We start from the raw sequence: 25,384 nt of genomic DNA, 5'->3' as shown, positions 1-25,384 counted from the left end.
AGGAGGAGCAATGTGGTTTTTGTCCTGGCCGTGGAACACTGGACCAGCTCTATATCCGTAGGGGGTTTCTTGCGGGTGTGTGGGAATTTTCCCAACCAATCTACATGTGTTTTGTGGATTTAGAGAAGGCGTCCCTCGGGGGGGAGGCCCTGTGGGGGGTTCTCCGGGAGTATGGGGTACCAGGCCCTCTGATGCAGGCTGTTAGGTCCCTGTATGACCGGTGTCAGAGCTTGGTCTGCATTGCCGACAGTAAGTCGGGCTCGTTCCCAGTAAGAGTTGGACTCCGCCACGGCTGCCCTTTGTCACCAATCCTGTTCAAAACTTTTATGGACAGAATTTCTAGGTGCAGCCAAGGTGTTAAGGGTATCTGTTTCGGTGGCCTGATGATCAGGTCTCTGCTTTTTGAAGATGATGTGGTCCTGTTGGCTTCATCAGAACTTCAGATCTTCAGCTTTCGTTGGAACGGTTTGCAGCCAAGTGTGAAGCAACTAGGATGAGAACCAGCTCCTCTAAATCTGAGACCATGGTCTCGATTCTGAAAAGGGTAGAATGCCTTTTCCGGGTCAGGGATGAGGTCCTGCCCCAAGTGGAGGAGTTTAAGTATCTCGGGGTCTTGTTCACGAGTGAGGGAAAACTGGAGCACGAGATCGATAGGCGGATTGGTGCTGCATCTGCAGTGATGCGGACATTGTACCGGTCTGTCGTGACGAAGAGAGAGTTGAGTCAAAAGGTGAAGCTCTCGATCTATCGGTCGATCTACGTTCCTACCCTCACTCATGAGCTTTGGGTAGTGACCGAAAGAACGAGATTGCAGATACTAGTGGCCAAAATGAGTTTTCTCCGCACAGTGGCTGGGCTCTCCCTTAGAGATAGGGTGAGAAGCTTGGTCATCCAGGAGGGGCTCAGAGGGGCTCCACAGCGAGAGGAGCCAGTTGAGGTGGCTCGGGCATCTGGCCAGGATGCCTCCTGGACCCCTCCCTGGTGAGGTTTTCTAGGCACATCCAACTGGGAGGAGGCCAAAAGGTAGACCCAGGACACGGTGGAGGGACTATGTCTCTCACCTGGCCAGGGAATGCCTTGGGATTTCCCCAGAGGAGCTTGCCCAAGTGGCTGGGAGATGGAAGTCTGGGCCTCTTGACTTAGGCTGCTGCCCCTGCGACCCAACTCCGGATAAGCGGATGAAAATGGATGGTAAAATGTTCATATATATATGTTCATAAATATTTTACTAAAAAAATGCAAGTATCCACACAGAAATCTTTTTTTTGTTTGTTTTCACACATATATTACATTATACATTCATGCCACACCTTTATCCCTCAAAATTGTCTATGAAAAAAGTTGCACACAATCTTTCAAACAACAACACATTTATTTGAAGTGCTTCCATAAATTACTTTCTGAGATACATACATTTATAAAAACTGTAACAAAAATGAAAACATAAATAATAATAATAATCAGCAGGAGTCTAATTTAGTAATGTTGAATAGTTGTCGCAAATTTTTCAGTAGTATATAGTTTTTCTTTCTCTCACTAATAATAATAACAATAATAAAGAATATTTCATGATTATATACGTGAGGAAACTGAAACAGAAACATCATCCGGCACTGTAATGGCATCAACCGCTTTGAGGAAGGAGGGTGTACCATTTGGCGGGTCTGTGATTCATCAAAACATTCGTAGCTGTGTGAGTGTGCCAGAAGTTTTTAGTGGGTGTGTGATGTGTGTAGGATGGGTTTGCCTAAATGTACTATTGCGGAAAAGCACAAGAAAAAGCCGAAAGACTGGAACTACAAAGATCTACAATTTGCGGGAAAATGACGTCAAAGCAGGTGATTGGGTGAGTGATGATCGTGTGACAGGTCACATTGACGATGTGATGATGTTTATTCTGTGAGCTGCAGATCAGAATGACACAGTGTCTGTGTCTGAATGAAAACGCTTTTCTTATTTGCACATTTTGGTTGTTTTTTGCAAACTCATTAGTGGAAATATGCAGCACTCTGGGACATGTTCAGTGTGTGAGATATAAGTATAACTCCTCCAGTGTAATATGCAAAAAGATTTTGTTCAATCTTATATAGTTACAGTTCTACAAGCATTTGAATGCAGATACGTAAATGGGAGCGCCAGCACTCCCGCCGGCCTTAAAGCGTTATTAGGTGTTTTAGCTAATTCTATGTAAAATTAATAAATGCAGTTGTAGATGGCTTCCTAATACTATGTAAGAAATTGGGGGTTAATAGAGTTGCTTTAAGCTTAATATATTACCTTTACTTATGACCAATAAGCTGTGATATTCTATATAAATATGTGATATCAACCTTATTAGTCTTTGAATGTTTATTCAGAAGATTCTAGGATTCTTTGCTTTTTCAGGGATCAAACACACTTCGTATCAATTCAGACAGAGTCACATTTATAAAAGGTAAGAAATTTATTTTCTAAACAAATTAAAAACAAGACAAGTTAACTAAGACGACTGTGGTGGATGAGTCAAAGTGGATGGGATGTGATGTATGGTGATTGAATGGTGCGTGTTTATCAGAACCTTGTATCTAGAAGAACTGAGTTCTGGATGTGAAAGGAATTTGGTTTGCATTAAACTATGAAGTTGGTTCTTATCAAAACGGCATCAGACGCAATCATGCTGTGTCTGTCTCACCCTTTCTTTGGAGACCCTCTTCGCGGATCTGGAGGTCAGGAAGGTTGGATGACCTCTGGGCACCGAGGTTCAGTAGATTAGCCGCAGCACTGACGCTCCAGTCCAGAGATGTCGCCAGGCACACAGGTTGGAACTAGTTTGCATCTAGAGCAGCTGTTTCTGAATAGCTGAAGGAACCTTTCTGCTGTGTCAGCTGTTTGCAGCATTTAGCTCATCGAAAGCTTGTCAAGAGATGCGGTGGTTAGAGAGTTTTCCGCCGGTGGCCAGTCCGGAGTTCTGCTCAAACTAACAGAATACTGTATCTCACAGTATGCTGAATCACTCCGCAAGTGATCCTGTTTTAATATTCTCATATTATGATTTACTTGGCCAATCGGGACGTGCCATGTTAAGAGGTGTTAACAAACAAACCTCCGAACATCACGCCTTCTCAGATACAGGATGCTCAGATTTGTGGGTAAGAAAATATCTATGTGCAGTGACGTTAACTTTAATTTATATTTTATGAACATTGTGTATGAGTGTAGATAATGATTCACTTGTTAAATCAAACATTACTGATCATAACATCGAAATGTTTCATTGTAATAATAAAATTCATTTCAACCACAGTAATTTAAGCACAGATTAATCACACATTAAAATTATTATTCACATAACATTTGTTCATTCAACCATATTATTATTTAATGATTATTTAACTTATGAGTTGTAAAAGTTCCTCTTTCATGAGAGTGAACAATCCTGCGGTCTTATCAAAAGAAGGCTTTGTTTGGGAACATAGGCTGACATCTTGTTCCCCCTGAAATGTCAACAAGGTTTGCAGAATCTTGTGGCTTGTTGGAAGATAGAATGTAAAATCCCCCTTAGAGGATGGAATTAGGTCTGTAGATGACCGGTGGCATGTAGGTCAATATGTAGGTGAAAACTGACCATTTCTGGACATTACAACTATGTCCAATAGTACAGATAATTTAATGAATAGTTTGTGCACAAAAGATACTAGGGGATAGCTAGACCTTTAGGATGTAAACATCATTTATAGAAATGGAAATAGTCAAACTTTTTACAGAGAAACAATTCCAAGTGGGAATGCCTTTAATATAGGGTTTAGGGAAAAGATTGGAGATTGCATGTTGAGCTGAAAGAGTTAAGGTCACTGTAAGGAAAATGCATCATGCCTGTGAAGGTTCCAAGAAGACTCTTCTCAGCCAGGAGGTTGGGTGGGCTTTAAGGTTCCTATTGCAGATATCAGGATGTGTGAAGACCCAGCTGGCAGTTTCCTGTTCCAGCCAAGCCTTCACACATCCTGAGGCTATGGTTACACAGCCTTGAGTTCAGCCAAGAAAATAACCGTCAAGTCATGTGCAACAGCTGAAGTGCTGACCACTCCACACAGTGGCTCTCTTTTTCCTTCTTTCTTTCGTTAGATCTTTCATGATTTATGAGATGATTTCCAGTATTGCTGCTGTTGTTATTTGTGTGAAGTCTCTCCAGATGGCACATGCCTACTGTAACAGCCTGAACAAACTGTAGAAAGTATCATTGTGGGTATATTAGGCCATTCAAGGCACATCTGGGTAACACATGAACATGTTTGTCCTCATCAGCACATACTGTGTTTCAGCAAGGGTGTGTAGATGGTCTTCATTTTAAAGGAAGTAGGCTTTCCCTCTCTTTTTTTCTACTGTCTCACCTCCCTCCCTCCTCTCAGAGCTAATTTAGATGTTGCGTGTTTGTGTTTTCCATTTGGGCCTACCACTGGAAATATTTGCATGTCTGTGCTGTAGTGCGCAGCACAACCCCAACAGTGGGGGCCTTATACCAGGCCGTGGACGCCCATTAAAGGGCCCACTTGTCTTGTCGGGATAGGCACCTTTCTGGGAATAGAGCTCACCGTGTTTCAGCCCCATGCACCCTCCAGGGGGGCTCCAAAAGGAAGGTGGGGACTCGGTGATGGTTGGTTGGGGGTGGGTTATCGCTGACCCATCCTTCTGTGCATTCACACAAGTAAAATTGCTGAAGAGGGATGTTTTTCAGGAGTCAGTCATCCATAAGGAAATGTTTGTGATGCAGAAGAAGGAGGTTTTTAATTGTTTTTGTGATGGATTGTTTGTGAATGGATGCGTGGATTTTAATGAAGAAGTAAAGTAACAGACAATGAAAAAGTTCATCAAGTAGATGAAGAAAGGCTGTGACATTGTATAAAAATACAATAAAATAATGTTTAACATTGTAGATGTAGCAATTTATTTACATTGTACAAATTCATTATTAAAGTTTCAGGGCAGGCTCAGCTCTTATCAGATGACATGTAAACCAGTTAAGTTAAAATTGATTTACAATTGTTATAATAAAATTCCGACTTGTCCATTTGATTATAAAATTCTAAACAGTAGTAGTTTTTATGAGAAAACCAGCTGATTGTGTCAAATCTTTTCTTTGATCCAATCCTTCATCCTGATAAAGCACTGGGCAACAGCCTCTTTGAGAATTAGGTTATAATAGAGATGCTTCATATCAACATATATGCAAACCGATACCAACATACCCCCCCCCCCCCCCCAAGAAGAAAACATAAATCTTTTTAGATAACTGACATCACATGCCTCCAATTAAGTGCAATTAAAGCAGAAATCTGAAATTTTTCTCAGAAGGCACTGTCTAGAGGCAAAAAAAATGTATTGCACCGTAAGCCCCTCCTCCTACTTCCATTATTATGGCTGTAAGCAATGTTTCTAAGTAAGTAAATTACCTTTATTTCTATAGCACCTTTCACAGATAAAAATCACAAGCTTCACAGTAAAATGGAATAAAATGCAGAATGAATACATTAACATAATCAATCACCAGATACATGGGCTCATCCAACTGTGGACCCACTACCCGCAGGAGGAACATGAAGGGTCCGGTGCAGTGTGGATCGGGTGGCAGACCGAGGCGGGAGCCTTGGTGGTCCGATCCCCGGACAAGGTAACTGGTTATTGGGACATGGAACGTCACCTCGCTGGCGGGGAAGTAGCAGGAGCTTGAGGCAGAGGTTGAGCAGTACCGGCTAGATATAGTCGGACTCACCTCGACACATTGCATTGGCTGTGGAACACAAGTCCTTGAGAGGGGTTGGACACTCGCCTTTGCTGGAGTTGCTCCAGGTGAGAGGCTGAGGGCTGGGGTTGGCTTTTTGTTAGCCACAAGATTCTCTGCCTGTGTGTTGGGGTTTTTCCCGGGGGACGAGAGGGTAGCTTCCCTGCGACTTCGGGTCGGGGAACAGGTTCTGACTGTAGTTTGTGCTTATGCGCCAAATATCAATTCAGATTACCCACCCTTTTTGGAGTCCCTGGGACGAGTGCTAGATAGTGCTCCATCAGGGGACTCCAATGTCCTGCTGGGGGACTTCAATGCTCACATTGGCAATGACAGCATGACCTGGAGGGTTGAGTAAAGAGAGGAGCGGAGCTGTCAACTGATCATCACCTGGTGGTAATTTGGATCAGATGGCAGGGGAAGATGCCACGTGGACCTGGCAGGCCCAAACACATAGTGAGGGTCTGCTGGGAACGCCTGGCAGAAGAACCTGTCAAGACGGTATTCAACTCCCACCTCCGGCAGAGCTTTGACGGCATCCCGAGAGCAGTGGAGTACATCAACTCCGAGTGGGCCTTCTTCCACTCTGCAATTGTTGAGGTGGCTGTTACTAGCTGTGGTCGCAAGGTGGCCAGTGCCAGTTGTGGTGGCAACCCCCGTACCCGCTGGTGGACACCAGAGATTTGGGGAGCCATCAGGCTGAAGAAGGAGGCCTACCGGGCATGGCTGGTCTGTGGGTCTCCGGAGGCAGCAGACAGGTACTGAATAGCCAAGCGGGGTGCAGCAGTGGCAGTTTCCGAGGCAAAATCTCGGGCGTGGGAGGAGTTTGGTGAGGCCATGGAGAAAAACTATCGATCGGCGCCAAAGAGGTTCTGGCAAACTGTCCGGTGCCTCAGAAGAGGGAGGCAGCAACTCGCTCACACTGTTTACAGTGGGGATGGGGAGCTGCTGACGTCAACTGGGGCTATAGTTGGGCGGTGGAAGGAATACTTTGATGAGCTCCTTAATCCCACCTACGCGCATTCCAAGGAGGAGCCAGAGCTGGGAGACCTGGGGATGGACTGTCCAATCTCTGGGGCAGAAGTTGCTGAGGTAGTCAAACAACTACACAGCGGCAGAGCCCTGGGGGTGGATGTGATTCATTCTGGGTATCTCAAGGCTATGGATGTGATAGGGCTGTCATGGTTGACACATCTCTGCAACATTGCGTGGTCATCGGGGGCAGTTCCTGTGGAGTGGCAGACCGGGGTGGTGGTCCCCATCTTTAAGAAGGGTGACCAGAGGGTGTGTTCCAACTATAGGGGGATCATACTCCTCAGCCTCCCTGGAAAGGTCTACTCCAAGGTACTGGAGAGGAGGGTCCAATCGAATAGTTGAATCTCAGATTGAGGAGGAGCAATGTCATTTTCGTCCTGGCCGTGGAACTGTAGACCAGCTCTATACCCTTGAAATGGTGATGGAGGGGGCATGGGGGTTTGCCCAACCAATCCACATGTGTTTTGTGGATTTGGAGAAGGCTTATGACTGTGTCCCCAGGGGCACCCTGTGGGGGACGCTCCAGGTGTATGGTTTGGGTGGCCTTTTGTTAAGGGCCATTCAGTCCCTTTACCAGAGGAGCGTGAGTTTGGTCTGCATAGCCGGTAATAAGTCAGACCTGTACCTGGTGAGGTTTGGACTCCGCCAGGGCTGCCCTTTGTCACTGGTTCTGTTCATAACCTTTGTGGACAGAATTTCTAGGCGCAGCCGTGGTGTGGAGTGTGTCGAGTTTGTTGGTAGGAGAATCTCGTCTCTGCTTTTTGCGGATGATGTGGTCCTCCTAGCTTCATCCAGCTCTGACCTTCAGCTCTTGCTGGGTAGGTTCGCGGCGGCTGGGATGAGGATCAACACCTCCAAATCTGAGACCATGGTTCTCAGCCGGGAAAGGGTGGCTTGCCAACTTCTTGTCAGGAGAGAGGTCTTACCTCAAGTGGAGGAGTTTTAGTATATCGGGGTCTTGTTCACGAGTGAGGGTAGGAGGGATCGGGAGATCGACAGGCGGATTGGTTCGGCGTCTGCAGTGATGCGGACGCTGAGCTGATCTGTCGTGGTGAAGAGGGAGCTGAGCCAGAAAGCCAGGCTCTCGATTTACTGGTCGATCTACGTCCCAATCCTCACCTATGGTCATGAGCTTTGGGTAATGACCGAAAGAATGAGATCGCGAATACAAGCGGGCGAAATGAGTTTCCTCCATAGGGTGGCCGGGCTCAGCCTTAGAGATAGGGTGAGGAGCTCGAACATTTGGGAGGTACTTGGAGTAGAACGGCTGCTCCTTTGGATCGAAAGGAGTCAGCTGAGGTGGTTTGGGCCTCCTGGACGCCTCCCTGGGGAGGTGTTTCGGGCATGTCCGGCCGGCAGGATGCCCCCGGGTCGACCCAGGACACTCTGGAGAGGTTACATCTCCAATCTGATCCGGGAACGCCTTGGGGTCCTGCTGGAGGAGCTGGTGGAGAAGGCCGGGGAGAGGACAGTTTGGAGCTCCCTAGTTGGGATGCTGCCCCCGCGACCCAGACCCGGATAAGCGGAGGAAGACGAGGACGACGACGATAAACAAGCATGCTTCTCCTTCTTGAACTTGAATGCACACCTCTAGCGGACCAACAGAGCTAAAACACTTTTTTACAATTATTATTCTCATATCCTGCTGCTTATTCATATATATATATATATATATATATATATATATATGTATATATAAGTCACAGACTGCATCAGGTACTTACGCTAACACATGTGCACGCTCTGTATTTGACATATGTATGTAAGTGGATATCTGACGCAATTGGCTAATGCTAAGCAGCATTCAATTCAAATTGCATGGGGCCCTATGGGTCAGGCTTAGCTAAAAAGATGTCATATTGTCTACATTATATCACAGTAAGGGGTCTGTTATAGATTTCTAAATCATCATACATAATTCTTGGAAAACAAAACACTCTATATTGCTTATTTAAGCTTCACACGTTTGCTCTGCAAAATATGGCATCTACTTAAATTTAAATTAAACAATGGACAAAGGTGTTAGATTTATTTTTGTCACCAACAGCAGCTGAATCCCATTCTCCCTGATATAATCCTGACAAACACCCACTACACAAAGAAATGTCTACTTCTTATGCCAACGAAACAAAAAACATCTAAAAAAACTAAACCTCAACATTTTGAAGGGGCGAAGTACGTGGAGTTTGATGTATTATTTGGGCATGGTATGTAGAATTTGTCTTTTTAATATTAAATTTTAATGCCAATGTGGGCTGATAATATTGTACATCTCTGAGTTATGAATCCTTATAGTGACAGTGTGTAAATTCCCTGGTGATAGGGGGCAGTACTTACCTAAATGACTACAAGCAAGCATTGCTTTTGTGTTCAAGTAGGAACTTACCAACGAATGGCCATTAGGGTCAAAAATCCCTGGGAGCACAACCTCCAGCAAAATTACAAGAACAACAGATTCCCTTTCATCACTGGCAATGAGCGAAGAGGTAAATGTGTAAAACAACATTTATTAATGGTCAACGTTTTGTAATAATTTTGTTACAAATCAGTAAATGCATTTTGTCCTCACAAGCTTCTGTAGAAGGAAACGTGGTATCCAATATGGCGTCCCCCAGAGACTTAGACCCAGTCCCATGTATTTTAGAACAGATTTTTATAGGTATATGTTATGAAATTGCCAATATTTTTCAGTGGCATCTTTTAACTCATTTACAATATTTTGACGGAATTTTCCAGATACTAACAGTAAAACCTACACATTGTCACTTTAAGAATTGTTTTACATTCCCTTACTTTTATCCTTCAGGTTGGAGAGATGTCGACAGCCAAGTTCCACGCCAGAGGGGCCAGAAGGAGGCGCTTGACCAGCTGCTTGGACAAATAAAAGAAGCACATCGCAACTGTGTCTGTCATGGTAACACTCATTTCTGACTGATGTGTTTTAACACTGAACTATAACGAGTATGTACAGAATTGAGTCTAAATGCAGTTTAAACCTGTTAAACTTCTGGAGCTGGACGTTTATGCTATCAGTCAACTTACCACACAAACAAACTACCTGGTTAATCCCCATCTCCACTGCTTTAGGAGGAGTGTTGAAGAAAAACCCTTGGGAGTATGTAAATGCTGGAACCTAGTCCACAGGTGCAACAAGTTTCCCTAATTGCTGTGTTTCGTTTCACCTTGACGGACACTTTACAATCTGAGGCATGACAAGTACTTTCAGGGGCCGACCATACTAAGATGACATGCCACCACCCTTCTTGTCTCAGCAGCCTCTCGCTCCCCGTGTGAGTCTTTCCATGACTCAGCCCTTCTTGCTAAATACCTCTCTCTCTCGCTCTGTGACAAAATGCAGATCAACACCCCTCACACTCGAGCTGTTTATACCCCTGAACACTGCCTGCTGTAAGCAGCTCCCATAAGTGTCAAAACCTGTCCACACAGACTCCTATAGGACGGCCAACTGCATTTAGCATTGAGCCTCTCTCTCTCTCTGTCTGTCTCTCTCACCCTCAAGCCCAAACACACTCACCCACTTACTATTGTCCACTGTGGCTAAACCGTATTTTCAGCAGGGCGAGGTGCTATATAATAGTCAGTATTGAGTGGCTCTTGGTTTTTCAGACGGCAACTGATTGAGCTTGAGAGTTCAGGCACGGTAGCCGAGGTGGCGTATCCCGGGGTCATGTTTGTTATTCCTGTAACAGACAAGTCATGGGCTGGAGTCTGAGAAGAGCATAAATTAACACTGACTACTGCTAACACCCCCTCCTCTCCCCCCTGCAGCGCAGTAGTCGTCTTGTCCTCTGTCCCTACACTCACACACAAGCACACGTAGGTGAATTGACAAAAATATTCAAGCACATGCGCTTTTTTCCCCCTAACTCTCTCCAGTCTGTATACACACCCCCATCACAGCTTACAGCCCACACCACCTTCTCCCTCTTGTCCAAACACTATTAATTAAACTGTGAAAGAGGCCTTGACTAACACAGGCTCCCCAGCAGTCAGTCCTACTTGTCCATCTTACTCAGTGTCACACAGAGAAAGAGGCCAGGACTGGAGCTGAACAGACTCACGAGTGGAGAGACATTTGGGGAGGAGAGAGGGCCCGAGAGATGCTGTTATATTTTTCACTGCTGCTTCAACTCTACTTGTCCACCTGAAGGCAGAAAAATAGCTCTTTTTAGCTCTCAATGAAGGGATTTATTGACTTTAAGTGGCCTGGGGCTGGAGACAGATCACCTGGGACGAGAGGGAGTCTGACGGGATTTGGGACTCAGTGTTCCTAATGAGTTGGGAGGTGCGTTATCTCACCAGCGAGAACCCACACAAACACGCACATACACATATAAACACCTCCCTCTCTCGCCTGGAACCCTCTCATGGCTCTCTAAAAATAAACATGTCCCCACAGACCTAACTGACCTCCCTGTCAGTGAGTGGCAAAGGGTTAAGACGCACACAGACGTGCACACATGAATTACTGAAGTTTCTTGGCTCCATGCAAAAGGCCGTAGCTCAGGGCATGCCATGCTCCAGCAGCTTTAGTGTGTGCAGGTAAACACACACACTCACATGCATGTACACACATTTAGTGATCCCTTGAGACCCGTGAGCTAGTGGTTCCCCCAAGACCAATAGTCTGCTGTTGGCAGCCAGCATGACTGTCAAATTGTGCTGCACCACTGGACAGCATGAACTGTCAAAAAACATTCAGGCGCGTTGTTGGACCTGTCGAGTTTGTTGTCACTGGAGGTGATGTTTCTGAAGCTGCTCGGGACAGACGTGTCCTATTCGTTTAGCAGGGAAAGTGGACATCGGAGCTGAGTAAGATATGAGGGCCCTAAGAACTTTAATTGAGAGTTAAAGGTGTTAATCAGTTATTGAAGTGACTGAACTTGGTTTGTTTGAATGAAGTCAGTCCTCTCTCTCATCACACAGAACAGTGTAAAGCCCCAACACAAGGCAGGAAGCACTCGGTGTCCAAAAGCCTTCGTCATCTCTTCCAACCTAACAGCAAATTTGTCAAAAGCTTGAAGAGGTAAGAAACTCATGTCCATGTGGTATTTTCAAAGGTTTTAACTCTTTGAATTAGGAAATTATTTTTTCTACATGTGTTTTCTCTATCAGGGTTTGTAGGGTGAAGTTTCCCTTTTGTCTTTTATTCAAAACCATGAATTATTTTACTGTGAAAAAGAAAACCCTTTCAAGAAACTTAACTACAATCAGTCCCCCTGAATCCACTCACATGAATATGTTTTTTGCTGTTTTTGTGTGTCGTGTAAAAGCACTGTCCCTGTTGATGGCTATGAGCTGCATTCACAATATCTCTTTTTTCAAGGGTTCTCAGGCTGCGTGTGTGAGTTGCATGGAGCTGTGTTTGTGTTGCTTTAATTTTAAAATACAGATGAAACTCACAAAAACTAGAATAAAATGTTCTTTTATTTGAGTAATTCAACACAAATTACATATGAATTCAAAAATGTGTTTGTAATCCCATTGGCCCCAGCCCTATGTAATATACCAGTGGAGATTTAGCAGATTTTTCCTATGTTGGTTCTTCTAGTCCATCAGTGTCTGGGCAGTGAGATAGTGATGTTATCAGTTCCCTCACTGACTACAGGAAGACCAGCCATGTCACTAAACATACATCTAAAACCAACTGTGGTGGTGATTTTTTTTTTTTTGCAGCAGATAAACGTTTCTTTGCTTGTCAGTGAAGAAAAGCAATGATAAGAAACCTGCTGGCTGTAAAAGAGCAGAACGTGTGAAATTAAACATTCACCACCCTAGAAAGAGATATCTAGTTTCTGTGTCCAATTATCTAATTTCTAACTATGTCCTACGCTACTGCTAACATGTTTCTAATCAGTGATTAAACATTTTAGCCAACTCTTCTTCCTGTTTCTCTCCAGAGGTCTGTATCTGACATCCATATTCTACAGAGACGACAACGTGTTGGTGACTCCAGAAGACCAGATTCCTATTGTGGAGGTTGAGGATTCCTACTCCAGCACCCTAATGCAGGACTTTCTCTGGTTTACTAAGGTAGAAAGAAATGCATCAAAATAAAGAAAAACATTTGTGATTCGTTAGTTTTCTTCAGCAAATGACTCAACTCACCACAAAGATCCCATGGTTCCAGACGATGTGAGAACAGACGTAGTCATTTTTTCCCCCTAAAACAGGTTTCCTTCCTTTGGGATGAGATTTCGTGGCTTCAGCAGTGTCTGAGTCCGTCGCAGTCATCCTGTTCATGCACTCTACAGACTCGCCTCAAGATGCTGCAGGCTGTTTCCCAGCTTCAGGTAGTCTAAAGCTTTACACAAGAAGAATAAACACTTGGGATTGTTAGTCTGAATGTATTTCCTGTTGACTCTGAACCAGGGAATGCTGGGAACCCAGGACCTTGGCCACGTTTATTTTGAGCCGATCAAAGACAAGCACGGTAACGCCCTGCTCGTGCTCTTGAAGGACATGAGCACTTGTCCCAACCTGGACAGCGTGCGCTGGACACAGCTTTGCAAACTGCAGCTCCAACGCAAATCTGTCTCATCCCCCGAGGAGCCCACCGCCTTGGACATGCTCCTCATCACACTCCACGTGAGTCCTGCAGGAACTCTTAGGTTTGAATTGGATAAATGTTCCATTTCTGCTTCTGCTTGACTCAGGTGGAAGATGTGCTTCAGGTTATTCTCAGTGGTTCAAGTATTCTGTCCACTTTTTTGTTGCAGCACAGAAATCTAGCAAGATTAAAGGATGGAGTGAAGATGTGGCCCCTAAACATTTGTTCAGTCAGATTTCTGTTATGTTTTGAAAACTCTCATTCACAGGGAATCCAACATGACATAACAAACTAGAGGCACCGTGGCTGTAACAATGGAACTGTAAACTAAAATGTGTTTCCAATTAGAGGTGCTGCTTGAGCTCTCTTTATTTAGACAAGCATTAATCATATGACTTTACTCCTCTGTTGTGAGGACCCCTACTGAACAGAGCTTTCACCAAAATCTGTAACAAAGACAAACGTCAGGTCCGATGTTGAAGAGCATTTCTCTTTAAAAGCACTTTATTTGGGGATTACGGGTCTGAACAATTGGATTTTACCATCGTGACCGTTATGTGTATCATGATTATATGACTGTTATTATTTATTGTTATAGAAGTGATGTTCTGCAGCTGTTTGTTCACAAAAGCGAGAATGTGGAGCTAAACCACACGTTGATTTTTATCTGCAGCCGAGTGAACCTGATAGCATTGCTGCAACGCTGTTTTTGTCTCCAGTGTGCGTCGGTTTGGCCTTGTTGTTCTCGAACAATGGTGGAGATTCTTTTGGCAAAACCACAGTTCACAAAAATATTTGTTTTGTGGTGACTTTGGAACAAATTATATGATGAAACATGTAAAAATGTGCTGACGGGCTATTTCCAGTGCTGACTTTCACTTTGAATGTGTCAGATCATCTTCAGACTGAAAGGACAGATTTTACCACAAAACATGTGGACAATAGTGTGTTCAGAATGCAAATACTACACACTCTGTAGCTCACATATCTCTGTACTCCAACAGGAGAAGCTGGCCTATCACAGGAGGAGCAGGAAGCTCTTGTCTCCAGGTTTATACCTGGGCTACCTTAAGCTGTGTACATCGGTGGAGCAGATACGGGTGCTGGTACCGCAGAAACTCCCCAATGTTCTCTGTCACACCAAAATCCGGAATAACAGTAACGTCTCCAGGTGGGAATCAAGTGTTTCCTAATGTGCATTGAGTCAAACATCAGTGACCAGACATCTGAACTGAGCAGAAAAGACTAATAAACAATTTCTCAATGTTTTAGAGAGGAGTGGCAGTGGCTGCAGGCGCTCACCTCCCTGGAGGAGTCGTTAGAAATGGACAGCGATGTCCAGAGCGCTCCCCATCGCCTTCTACATGACCTGCGTGGTGCCATCAAGGACCTGATGGCTCACATCAACGTCCCAGGAAATCAGGTGAGTTAAACAGAAAACATTAGAAAATTCAAACTGAAGTCACGTGGAAAAACTGAGAAACCATTTTTTTACTTCTTGTTTTTGTAAATGATCAGCCACTCTGAGTTTAGCATGCAGGATGAACATGAGAATAATCTGCTACCCCTATTTCCTGAATAGGTTCAGATGGAAAAACACTTGGTTCAGAAAAGCCTGACAGATCTACCTCACGCTGTCACCTAACATTCATGGACTCATCCATCTTGACTAACGACAGGGAAGGCTGTTGTGGGACCAGGAAACAGCAGAGAACATCTTGACTAATAGAAGCTAAATGTCATCATTAGCAACTCCACCACATCGCAGAACTCCTTCAGGCTTGTGTTTTTGGTGGAGATAAGACATCCTTGTTGCAGAGCGTACTGAGCCAGTGTTAGAGTTGTGTTGCTGTTAGCCAGTCTGAGGCAAGATGTCTAAATTATGAGGAAATAAGACGCCAAATCCAGCCATCTGCTGCCACTTTCCCCTCCAGCTGACTTCTACATCCTCAAACGCGTGCATCGGAGCTTTTTTCCCCCAGAGAACAACTTAAACAGCATTCATTCCTATTAGAAGCAACTGCAGATGTTTTAAGTGAAGTTAGTCAGGGCTAGTGGTTAGGGTTAATGTGAAGTTAGTGTACCAACATTAATGTTATTTGTGAGTTAAATCAATTATTTTCAGGTATTTATTTATTTATTTATTTATTCACTTTAGATCATTTGAACAATCTAAAATCAGATACAAAATGGAAATAACAAATTTAGAGAATTTAAAGAGCAAGTCACCCCCAAATAAACTTTTTTTGCTGATTAACTAAATAAACAAGTGTCTAATCGTGCTGCAGACACATGTCGTCAATAATTTGGCACTTCAGTGCATCTTAGTTAAAATTTAAATATTCTGCCTAAAACTGGCAGTGTTGTGCCGTTGTCAGGTAAAAACTCTGCACTGTATTTTAATTTAAATCTGCCACCGCTATTGGCTAAGAAGTATGCTATGATGTAAACTGGTACATTATGATGTCACAATGCCAGCGTGAGCCTGAGTGTGTGTTTGTTAGCGGCTCCGCTCTCTCGGTCTGCCAGGCAACAGCATTTGTTGCATTTTTCAAACATGAAGTGGGAGTGGAGTTAGACTCTGGTAGGGGTTGACTTGCTCTTTAACAAGTCCTCTGGTCCCTAAAGTGGAATAGTGAGAAGCTCAAAGCTTTTCCATGCCTCAGTATCTTATCCCTCCTTTTCAAAAATGCCAATAAACATGTCTACATTTATATCGTAAACAAAATCAACAATCAAACATCTAAATTACAATCACAATATCTTTGATTCCTCTTCCTGCCAGACCCTCAATGCCTGTCTTTTTACCATTTCTGATTAGTAACTTTTCATTAGTTTCTCCTTTTTAACATGCTGAATTTATCTTTATTAGACATCAGATCTTGGTTTGTTGTGTTGCTTTCATTATTTGGACCCATTAATTTTTGTGTTTACCTCAGTGGGTGTCTTATGTTTCTTTAAAGTGATGGTGTGTATTTTTTCTGGCTATAGGCAGTGGTACATACATAAATCATTGCAAAGAAGCGGTATTTTTGTGTTCAAGTAATTTCTTACCAACGGATAGCCATTAGAGTCAAAAACTTGAACGTGTTCTTCGTCAGATCGTTCAACCTCCAGCAAAATAACAAGCACAAGAGACTCTCATCACTGGCAATGAGAAAAGAGATAAATGTGTAAAACAACAACGTTTATGATGGTGAAAGATTTGTAACAGCTTGTTACAAATTTGTAAATGCATTTTGTTCTCATGGGCTCCTGTAGAAGGAAACATGGCGTCACCCAGAGACTGTGGGTGTTTCTCAATGTCAAGGCGCATGGCCTTGCGAGACGATGTCTTGCGAGGCCAGGTGCCTTAATTACAAGGACACTGTCCTTCCTTGGTCAAAGAAAGCGGTTAAATGGAACAAATTTGCATCACGTGACCATAGCTTCCACGGCGGTCACATGACATGGGAGACAACGTTATATTTTATACGTATACGTTCCAATATAAATATATAATGAGACTTTTACTTTTTAAATTGTGTATATATTTTTTAAATTAAATATATAAGTGAGTTACTAACCACTAGCCACCGAAGCTGCAACTACTAAGCAGCTAACCAACCATAGATAACTTCTTTGATCTAAAAAAACATTTTAAATTACCGTAAATCCTCTAATATTAGCCTGTATTTAATTAACTGCTGGGTATCATATTTTGGCCGGTGTCGGAGTTGGCGGAGGTGAATAATGGCCGGTTTTTTATTGTGGCCGGGTGGAATGTGGTATCAAGCAAGTACGGGGGGCGGTTGTGTCATATTCGTCTCACTTTTGATTTGCCAGTGATAGACCGCGAGGGTGACTTTAACCATGCAGAGACAAAGAGGAGGCGAAAATTTGATATCAAGTTCAAAGAGAACGTGCTGATTATGCTGCAGAACACTCTGGGGAGCAGTAGCAGGGGTTGTATGAACTAGTCACTAGTCGACTTCACCGCTCTATAGTGACTTTTTATGCCTGTCATCGACTAGTCGCTGTCACGTGATAATGACCGGCAAGATGCAGTCCACGGAAAAGATAGCAGCCTGCTGTCAGCAGGTGACAAGCTCCTGTGCGTCGGGAGGCAACGCGCTGTGCCAGAGCGTCGGCACTGACACCCGCCGTAAAACGGACATTTAACCAATTTGTGACGTTTACCCTCTTGCAATTTAACATTCCCCTCACCCCCATCCTAACCTTAACCAGCTTGTGCATGCAAAGCTCTGATTGTTGACGCACTCCAGACATCTCCGTCCTGAGCACGGCCACAGTAACATTATCAAATCAGGTGCCGCCACCTCAAAAACTAATTTAACATGCGATCGTTCATATCGGCTCATTTCCTTTTATGTTTTTTGTTTTCTGTCTTTTATTTGCGCCTGATGCGTTTCGCTGTGGAGCGGGGCGCATCACCTTGTCCTCTGGTGACGCACCGATCACTGATGCGACCGCCAAGCAGCGAGCACTCCGCTGTTTTTGCGGTCGGTAGATCTTTTAGAACTGCAGTTCAAAGGTAACTCATAAGGTGAATATATATGAAGCCAGGTAGCAGTTTTTCTTTAGGATTGAGAGGAGATGCAGGAAGATAATAAACAGACAGGACAGAAAAATAGTCAAATAAAAACAAGTTAGTTTTTGTATCTGGTGGTTGCAACAAACAGACACCATTGAAGGTAATCAGAAGTGAGGAACAGAAAATGAAATAATTATTTTAATGTTTAGAGCAGCAGGAACTCCGAGAGGCTGCAGGCACATCAGTGAGTTTGCGGCCGCTGCGCAGGGGGAGGGGGAGAGGGCTGAAGCAGAAACTACCATTGTTAAAAGAAATGTGTTTAACTTTGAAAATGTGGGCGCAATTTTAATTGTCAAAAACTCCAGCGAACCAGACATCAATTCTGCTTGCTTCACAGCCAGACAGGACACGGTAAAAAAAACAAAAAAAAAAAACACTCCAGATAACCATTAGTTCATTTTGCTCAAATAGAAATTGAGGCCTGCCTCTAATTCTGGTCCTCCTTCCAATAAAGGCCTGGAGCTTGATGAACTTGAGTCAAATACAGGCCCGGGCCTGTATTAGAGGATTTACGGTAGTTGTCTTACTTTTAAACTTGAAAATTGTTCCCGAAGTAGCTGCTGGCTTCTGATCTGCCATCCTTTTGAAAATACTGCTGTGTGTTCTGGAAAATTTTTGACCAAGGCTAGGCTACAAGACACCTCCCGTGCATTCTTGCTCAGCTAGCTAAACGGCTAACAAAAGGAGAACGCACGCCTCGGTAGAACATGAACATTGGAACACGTCTTTGTGGCTCCTGATGACGTATCTCCTAGGCAACCGGGGCAGGGCCAAGACATCAAGGCAAGGTTCCTTTGCATTGAGAATCACCCTTAGACCCACTCTCATTTGTTTTAGACCCAGTGCTTATGGGTATATGTTCTGAAGCCGTAAATTTTTCAACAACAGGGCATCATCTAATTCATTTTCAACAGCATTTTGATGGATTTTTCCAGAGATTGATGGTAATAACATTGTCTCTTTAAGAAATCACATGCCCTGTTTCTTTTCTGCCTTTGATTTACTCAGAGTGCAGCTAAGTCCTATGTTCAATTAAATAATTTTTTTCACCTCATCGTTGTGACTGAATACTTTTCAACCCTGTTACCCTAGCTCACCTCATTCTGTATTCCAAGTCAATTTTGCATAAAAACTTTAAAAGTTAAAAAGCCAACGGTTTGATTTCCCACATTTATAAGCACAGTGAAGGCAGCGTGATCTGAAGTAGAAGATGGGAGGAGATAAAGACGAGGAGGTTAAGTAATTCTACTCCAAGCTGGAGAAGTGACGTAACTTTCCACTTCTAACCTGAACTGCTCGCTCATTGAGAAATTTTCCGGGAAAAGTGCTCCAAAAGAGTAACAGGTTTATTTTTTGAGATGGTGACTTCAGACACCCAAATATGTGATCTCTAACTGAGAAAAAGTGTGGGGGGGGGGGGGGGGGGGGGGATACATGATGCATACATAATACTGTTTAAAAATAGCACATTAATGATTAAATACAATCATTTTTGTAGAAACAAAACCATGGAGGAATTTTAATTAATAAGAGGGAATAAATGGGTAGAATTACGAAATAAACCCCTATGGGACACGTCACAGCAAATTAGATTACAGGAAAAGAGATCAGTAAAATATACTACAGTAAAAACACTTCTGACAGAGTTTTTCCAATTAAGATGTTTTTTTCTCGCTGAGGATTGTCTATGTGTGTATCCAGGTGCAGGACTTTCGTATCTACAGCCAAGAGGTGTTAGAGTTTGGGGGGAAAGTGTCCTTCCTGCTCCTCTTGCCACCTTCAGATGAAGTGTGTACAGCTCCTGGTCAGAATAATCCCTACTCGCCTCGCTCCGGCTTCCTCACCCTGCCCCTGCAGTTCTTTGAACTGGGTCAGTGTGTCAAACTTCAGCCAGCGTTAGAGTCACTCTCATTTTTGTGTTGCTGTTTCTATAAAGGTCTCTGTGCTTCTTTTACAGTTCACTTTAATGCGTACTGCCCCAGTTTCATTGGCCAGTACTGTAGAGTTTCGGCTCTGCTGGAGCTGGAGTCCCTCATGTCACAGCAGGCACTACGAGAAGCCTTCTCTGAGTCCGAGCTCCACGCTGCTAAGAAGAAGCACCAACAAGTCCAAGAGCACGTGCAGGTATGGATCCAGCCAGTGCATAACACCCTTTATTCATATATCGCGTTAAAATCAGCACAAGGCCAGCCAAAGTGCTGTACAGTCAGAAAACAATATGGTGCAATCAATTAAAGCTATAAATATATAGAAAACAAATACAAGCTTCGACAGTGTCAGCCTCACATGGAATCACAAACCAACAAATAAAAATAAGTTTTCAGCGTGATTGGCAGAGGAAGTTCCCCCAAGGGCAACGAATAAGAAAGCTCGATCTCTGCCTCAGTCAAGAGCTGGGGCCCACAAGCAGCAGCAAGTCCTCAGACCGAAGCAGGCATGGAGGGACGTTACACTTGGGCCAGCCCATTTTAAGGGATTTAAATGCAGAATCTTAAAACAAAGCCTGTAATAAACTGGCAGCCAGTGCAGAGAGGTCAGCATCCGACTGGTGTGATCAAAATTTCCCTTTTTCTTTCTAGTTAAGTTGTCCTGCAGCATTTTGTACCGATTATAAGCACAATAAAGTTCTCTGACCAAGCCCAATTAGGATGGAGTTCCAATAATCCACGTGTGAAATTATAAAAGTGTGAAAGACTGTTTCTAAGTCACACATGAACAGGAACGGCTTTGTCTTTGACAATCGTCTAAGGTGTTAAAAGCAAATGTTGCTAAGCCCATGGTCAGTTTTTACCCCAAAAATGAAATGGTAATAGTGAACCTACAGAACAAGCTAGGGTTTCAATGCAAACATGGTCATGAGCCATAGCCAGTATAGAAATTCCCACATAGTGCTGAAAACGAGAGATCAGGATCACTGTGTCAATCAAACATAACTAACAGTCCATATCTGCTGCTGTCTAGCCAGCAGGATAGCATTGATTACTTTTACCAGGGCTGCCTTCGTGCAGTCTGGCCTAAAACCAGATTAATAAATTTCCAGAATATTATAAGCAGAAATAATGATCTACAATCATTTATTTTTGATAAGTGATGTTGTTTTGTCTAACTTTGTAGCAGATGGAGGAGGTATGGCGGGACGCGAGGTGGATCATGGACACTTTGCAGTATGCTCGCTACAAGCAGCCCACAGGAGGAATCTCCATCAGCTGGATCATTGACTTCTCTAAGGAGCTGATTCCAGAAAAGCCCCCCTCCACTTCCTCCCAGCCAGACTTCATGCCCTCCCCCTTGCCTTCACCTGAACCCTGCCGGAAACATTCAGGTCAGAAAAACTTCAGGTGTGTTTAGTTCTGGTGCTGAGATGAAGTTCATTTCCTTAAACGTTTCCTTTTGCCTCATGCTTTAGATTGCCCTGGTCTGTCAGACGAAGAAGGCTCGTCTGAAGTCTTCCTCACCACCGACAGCGACTATGACTCGAGCCGTGCTCAGAGTCCCCGTGAGTTGGACCTATTGCCCCCGTCACCTCTATCATCCTCTGCACCTCTGGAGCCTCGTGGTTACCTGCGAAGCGACGGCAGTGGCTCGGGGGGAGGCGTGTGTCCCAGTGGAGGTGGACGTGGAGGAGGAGCTCTTCGAGACTCCACACCAGACGTCCTCCAGGCCTCTGAGCAGCAGCTCGGCAGGGAAGGAGAAAGAGGTGGGGGGGGCCGGTGTGGCGGAGAAAGGCGCCGGGGGGCCCCAGAGTTGTTCGACAGTGACTTCATCCTGCCCAGCAGGCAAATCGAGCTGCTGCACATCACAGAGAAGAGACAGGCCTTCTGTGTGAGAACCAGCAGCCTAGAGTTCCCCTCCACCACAGCGGGGCACCATCAGCCTTACTCCTACCACACCACCTACTCCTCACCCTCCGCCTCACCGCAGAAAAGATGGCACCGGCCCTCATCAGTGGACCGCTGTTGTCCTGGAGAGCGCTGCTTACCACACCGTCCACCTGCACGTACATTATCAGAAGACAGTGGGACACAGAGACTCAACACGCCATCGCCAGCTGTGTTCAGGAAGAGCTGCCACGCTACGCTGCGCGTCTATCCGCAGTATCACACGGGCCTGCCGAAGGAGACAAGCATTAAGGTACTCGCACACTTCCACCAGTCTCAGGCTAGTGGTTTATTGGAACTAAATGTTTCTCCTCTCTCCTGGGTTCCAGCTTTGTGTGACTCCTGGAACAACGGCGCGTGAGATGGTCCAGCTGGTGGTCCAAGAGATGAACGTCGTGTCTCGGCGCCTGCTGGGCAGCAGCGGCGGCAGCAACGAACAGGAGCAGTGTGTCTACTACACTCCTGAACAGTTGAAGCACTTTGGCCTTGTGCTGGTTGTGGACAACAGAGAGAAATGGCTGCAGGACGACTTCTGTCCCCTGGAGCTTCAGAACCCGTGGCTGAGGGGCAAACTGTGCGTTCGCATTAAAGAGTATTCACCACTAGCACTGAAACATGGCCGGGCCACCACAGTGTGACCCACACGGGTACCAGAGGGGCAAAGGAAACTTTTCTGTCCGGACTGGTTTTTATAAATGTTTTCTTTGTCTCTGTGGTGATTCCGTCCTCGACTGCAGCTCGTACATCCTGTTTTTTTTTTTCATCTGAAACACCATTCTGAGAATCTGTTTCTGTGAAATGTGTTCTCCCAAGCATAAGAAGCTTTTTTATAAACATCAGCTCCTCATATGGACACCAAATGAACACTTACAATGTGGAACAAAGAGAGTTTTTTTTTCTGTGCTGTCAGAAATCATTGGGCTATAAGATCACGAAGCTGAGCAAAGGCTAATACAAACTGTCTCTGACTCCTGGTGTGATTGACGCCAGTACTTTTGGGTTTTTAAAATGACAAAGGGCTGCACCGCTATCCAGTCAGGCCACACGCTCATCCAGGGCTGTCACATCTTCTCCTTCCACAAGAGCAGCAATCAGGCCCCACGTTCCAAGGATGTGGGATCTGGCCTGGGCCCAGGTGGCTAGAGGAAAGGGAGTAGTAAAAAGGTGGGTGGTGTCCCCATTTAAGGACATGTCTAACTTGTGATTTGGCCCATAAGTTAGCTTGCGCTGCTGTGTGGTGCTCTTTTGCAGCCACAGGCTCTGTGTGTGTTACACAGTGTAGCTGACAAACAGCATTGTCATTATGCGAAGAAGCAAAATCAAACCAGCTCATTTAGGTTTTTGGAACAAAACAAAATTAGAAGCAAGACTTGTTTCTCTGGTTCATGGGAAAGGCACGTATATATTCCAGTTGTTTTGGGTACATTTGCAGTATTGTGGTCATGCTTTGCTAAAGGTTCAGTGTTTTGTTGTTTGGTGGAATTAATCACGTGCATCTGAAGATTTATCTCTGTGGGCTAGCACAGGCTTTTAAATCCGGATTCTGGTCAAAAAGAAATATTTTTAAAAGAGGTCTAATGTTTTTACATGAAGCTGCATGCATAAACTGACAGTTTTTACCACAACCGCTTTGACATAAGAAACAAGAAAAACTAGAAACTAAACCAAAGGTTGCAACTTGCAGGCACAGTGTGCAAATCCTTAAAAAAGGAAGTTGATCAATTTTGCACAAAAAAAGGATATCCATCCAGTCTTTGTGCAAAATAATCTGCATCTACAGACCTCTTCGGGATCCGTAAATGTTAATGTTTTACAGATCAGTTTTATTCCAAGAGGTTCATTCAGGACTTTTCCTAATGCAAACTAACAGAAACAGTCCCAAACCAAGCACACAGCCATCCCAACATTTACCAGCTCTCCTCAGGAATGAGTTTAGCAAATAATCAAACCCTGCTAATAATAATAATAATTATAATAATAATAATAATAATAATAATGCATTGAACTTATATAGCGCTATTCTAGACACCCAAAGACGCTTTCACACACTCTCACATTCACACACTGTTAGTGATGGTAAGCTACTTGTAGCCACAGCCGCCCTGGGGAGGTCTGACAGAGGCGAGGCTGCCATTTGGTGCCGTCTGCCCCTCTGACCCCCCACTAACACAGGCAAGTTGGGTGAAGTGTCTTGCTCAGGGACACAACAGCAGGATACCCCTGGCGGGAGCTGGAATTGAACCCATGACCCTCCGATCATGAGGCAACCCGCTCTACCACCTGAGCTACTGCTGCCCCAATAAGGGTAATATTATATTATTATATATATAATATATATATATATAAAATAAATAAATATATATATATATATATATATATATATATATATATATATATATATATATATATATATATATATATAAAATACACAGATAGGTTTGATTGTAGGAAAAAGAAAGTTCCTAGATGCGCGTGTCCACGGCATCATAAATAAATAAAAAAATCTCTTCAAACGACAATAAAAAGAACACATTGGTTTTCGGAAAAGCTTTAAATAGCTGAGCAGTCAAAAGTAAACAAGTCCAATAGTGGCGACTTGGACTTGGAGCGATGTTCAAATGAATGAGAAGGACTAAAATCTCTGAAGCAGGAATCATAATCATCTCAAAGGTAAAACATCCTGGAAACAAACTGGAGTTTTTATTTGTTTTAGTCTTAAATAAAATTCTTATGATGGATGTAGAGAAGGAGCTGTAAACGTAAACATGCTTTAGTTACTTAAAAATTATTTTCTAAACAATTTAGAAACAAGCATTCCAGCCCAGAATTTCCACCTCACAGAACAAACTTGATGTTCTTATTATTTCTCTTTGTATGTTTCTTTATTTCCCGATTCTAAAGTACCAGCCCGGCTCAGCAACACTGTAGGTCAAAGGTCAAATGTAGCACCAGTGAGGTCCGCCTGCGAGCGAGGACTTCCTGCCTCAGTTACTGTAGCATTCCAGGCACGCAGAGTGTTGAACCTGTTGCAGGGGAAGCTAACAGTGCAACTCCACGTTTACAGACTTCTACTTTTCTTACACATGTGCAGATGTGTTTTAGGTGTAACTGCTTTATAACGTTGTCTTAAGATGTCGTAATTGGTTTACCGATGGCTTGTGTTCGCGCCTAGATGTCCTCTTTTTGTTTTTAAAGGAGTTTTTACGAGGGCCATCTGCAAAAGCAAATCACTCAGCCTCAGAGTGAAACGTGTACATAGACAGAAAAGACAAGAGGATGAATGTACTGTATCTGTCCTTAATGTGAAAATGGGTGGAGGGGCTATCACTATCACAGAGGTCAAAGTTCAGTGAAGTTACTGGCTGAATGCAGGGAGAAAAGGGGTTTAAGTCGGTTGAGAAACTAAAGCCCCGTGTTTACAAGGAACTGTTGGCCAACCCATTAAGCAAAGTCATGAAGGAGACATCACGTCACTTTTTTAAATTTATTTTTATTGAACAATAAATGAATATTATAAAATGAAAGCTTTGGTTGCTTTTTTGAGTCCTGTC

At 43.9% G+C, this 25,384-nt stretch overlaps 1 protein-coding gene across 2 annotated transcripts in view; it reads left to right on the top strand.

Annotated features, from left to right (window-relative positions):
* The window catches only part of ankfn1b (ankyrin repeat and fibronectin type III domain containing 1b), a 286,544-nt gene extending 263,871 nt beyond the window's left edge, over positions 1-22,673 (top strand). For both annotated transcript variants that reach the window (XM_015963362.3, XM_015963361.3), the window contains 12 exons: positions 9,597-9,704; positions 11,738-11,837; positions 12,712-12,844; positions 12,985-13,104; positions 13,184-13,399; positions 14,366-14,532; positions 14,634-14,784; positions 19,657-19,825; positions 19,913-20,079; positions 21,070-21,277; positions 21,362-22,086; positions 22,163-22,673. In XM_015963362.3, the coding sequence (XP_015818848.1) occupies positions 9,597-9,704; positions 11,738-11,837; positions 12,712-12,844; positions 12,985-13,104; positions 13,184-13,399; positions 14,366-14,532; positions 14,634-14,784; positions 19,657-19,825; positions 19,913-20,079; positions 21,070-21,277; positions 21,362-22,086; positions 22,163-22,471 (2,573 nt within the window). In that variant the 3' untranslated portion in view covers positions 22,472-22,673. The remainder of the gene's footprint in view (positions 1-9,596; positions 9,705-11,737; positions 11,838-12,711; positions 12,845-12,984; positions 13,105-13,183; positions 13,400-14,365; positions 14,533-14,633; positions 14,785-19,656; positions 19,826-19,912; positions 20,080-21,069; positions 21,278-21,361; positions 22,087-22,162) is intronic.
* The last annotated feature ends 2,711 nt before the right edge of the window (positions 22,674-25,384 follow it).

Source organism: Nothobranchius furzeri, chromosome 16 (genome assembly GCF_043380555.1).
Source record: "Nothobranchius furzeri strain GRZ-AD chromosome 16, NfurGRZ-RIMD1, whole genome shotgun sequence".
Taxonomy (NCBI): domain Eukaryota; kingdom Metazoa; phylum Chordata; class Actinopteri; order Cyprinodontiformes; family Nothobranchiidae; genus Nothobranchius; species Nothobranchius furzeri.
The sequence above is the reverse complement of the archived record's forward strand: the minus strand, read 5'-3'. Positions and strand labels throughout refer to the sequence as shown.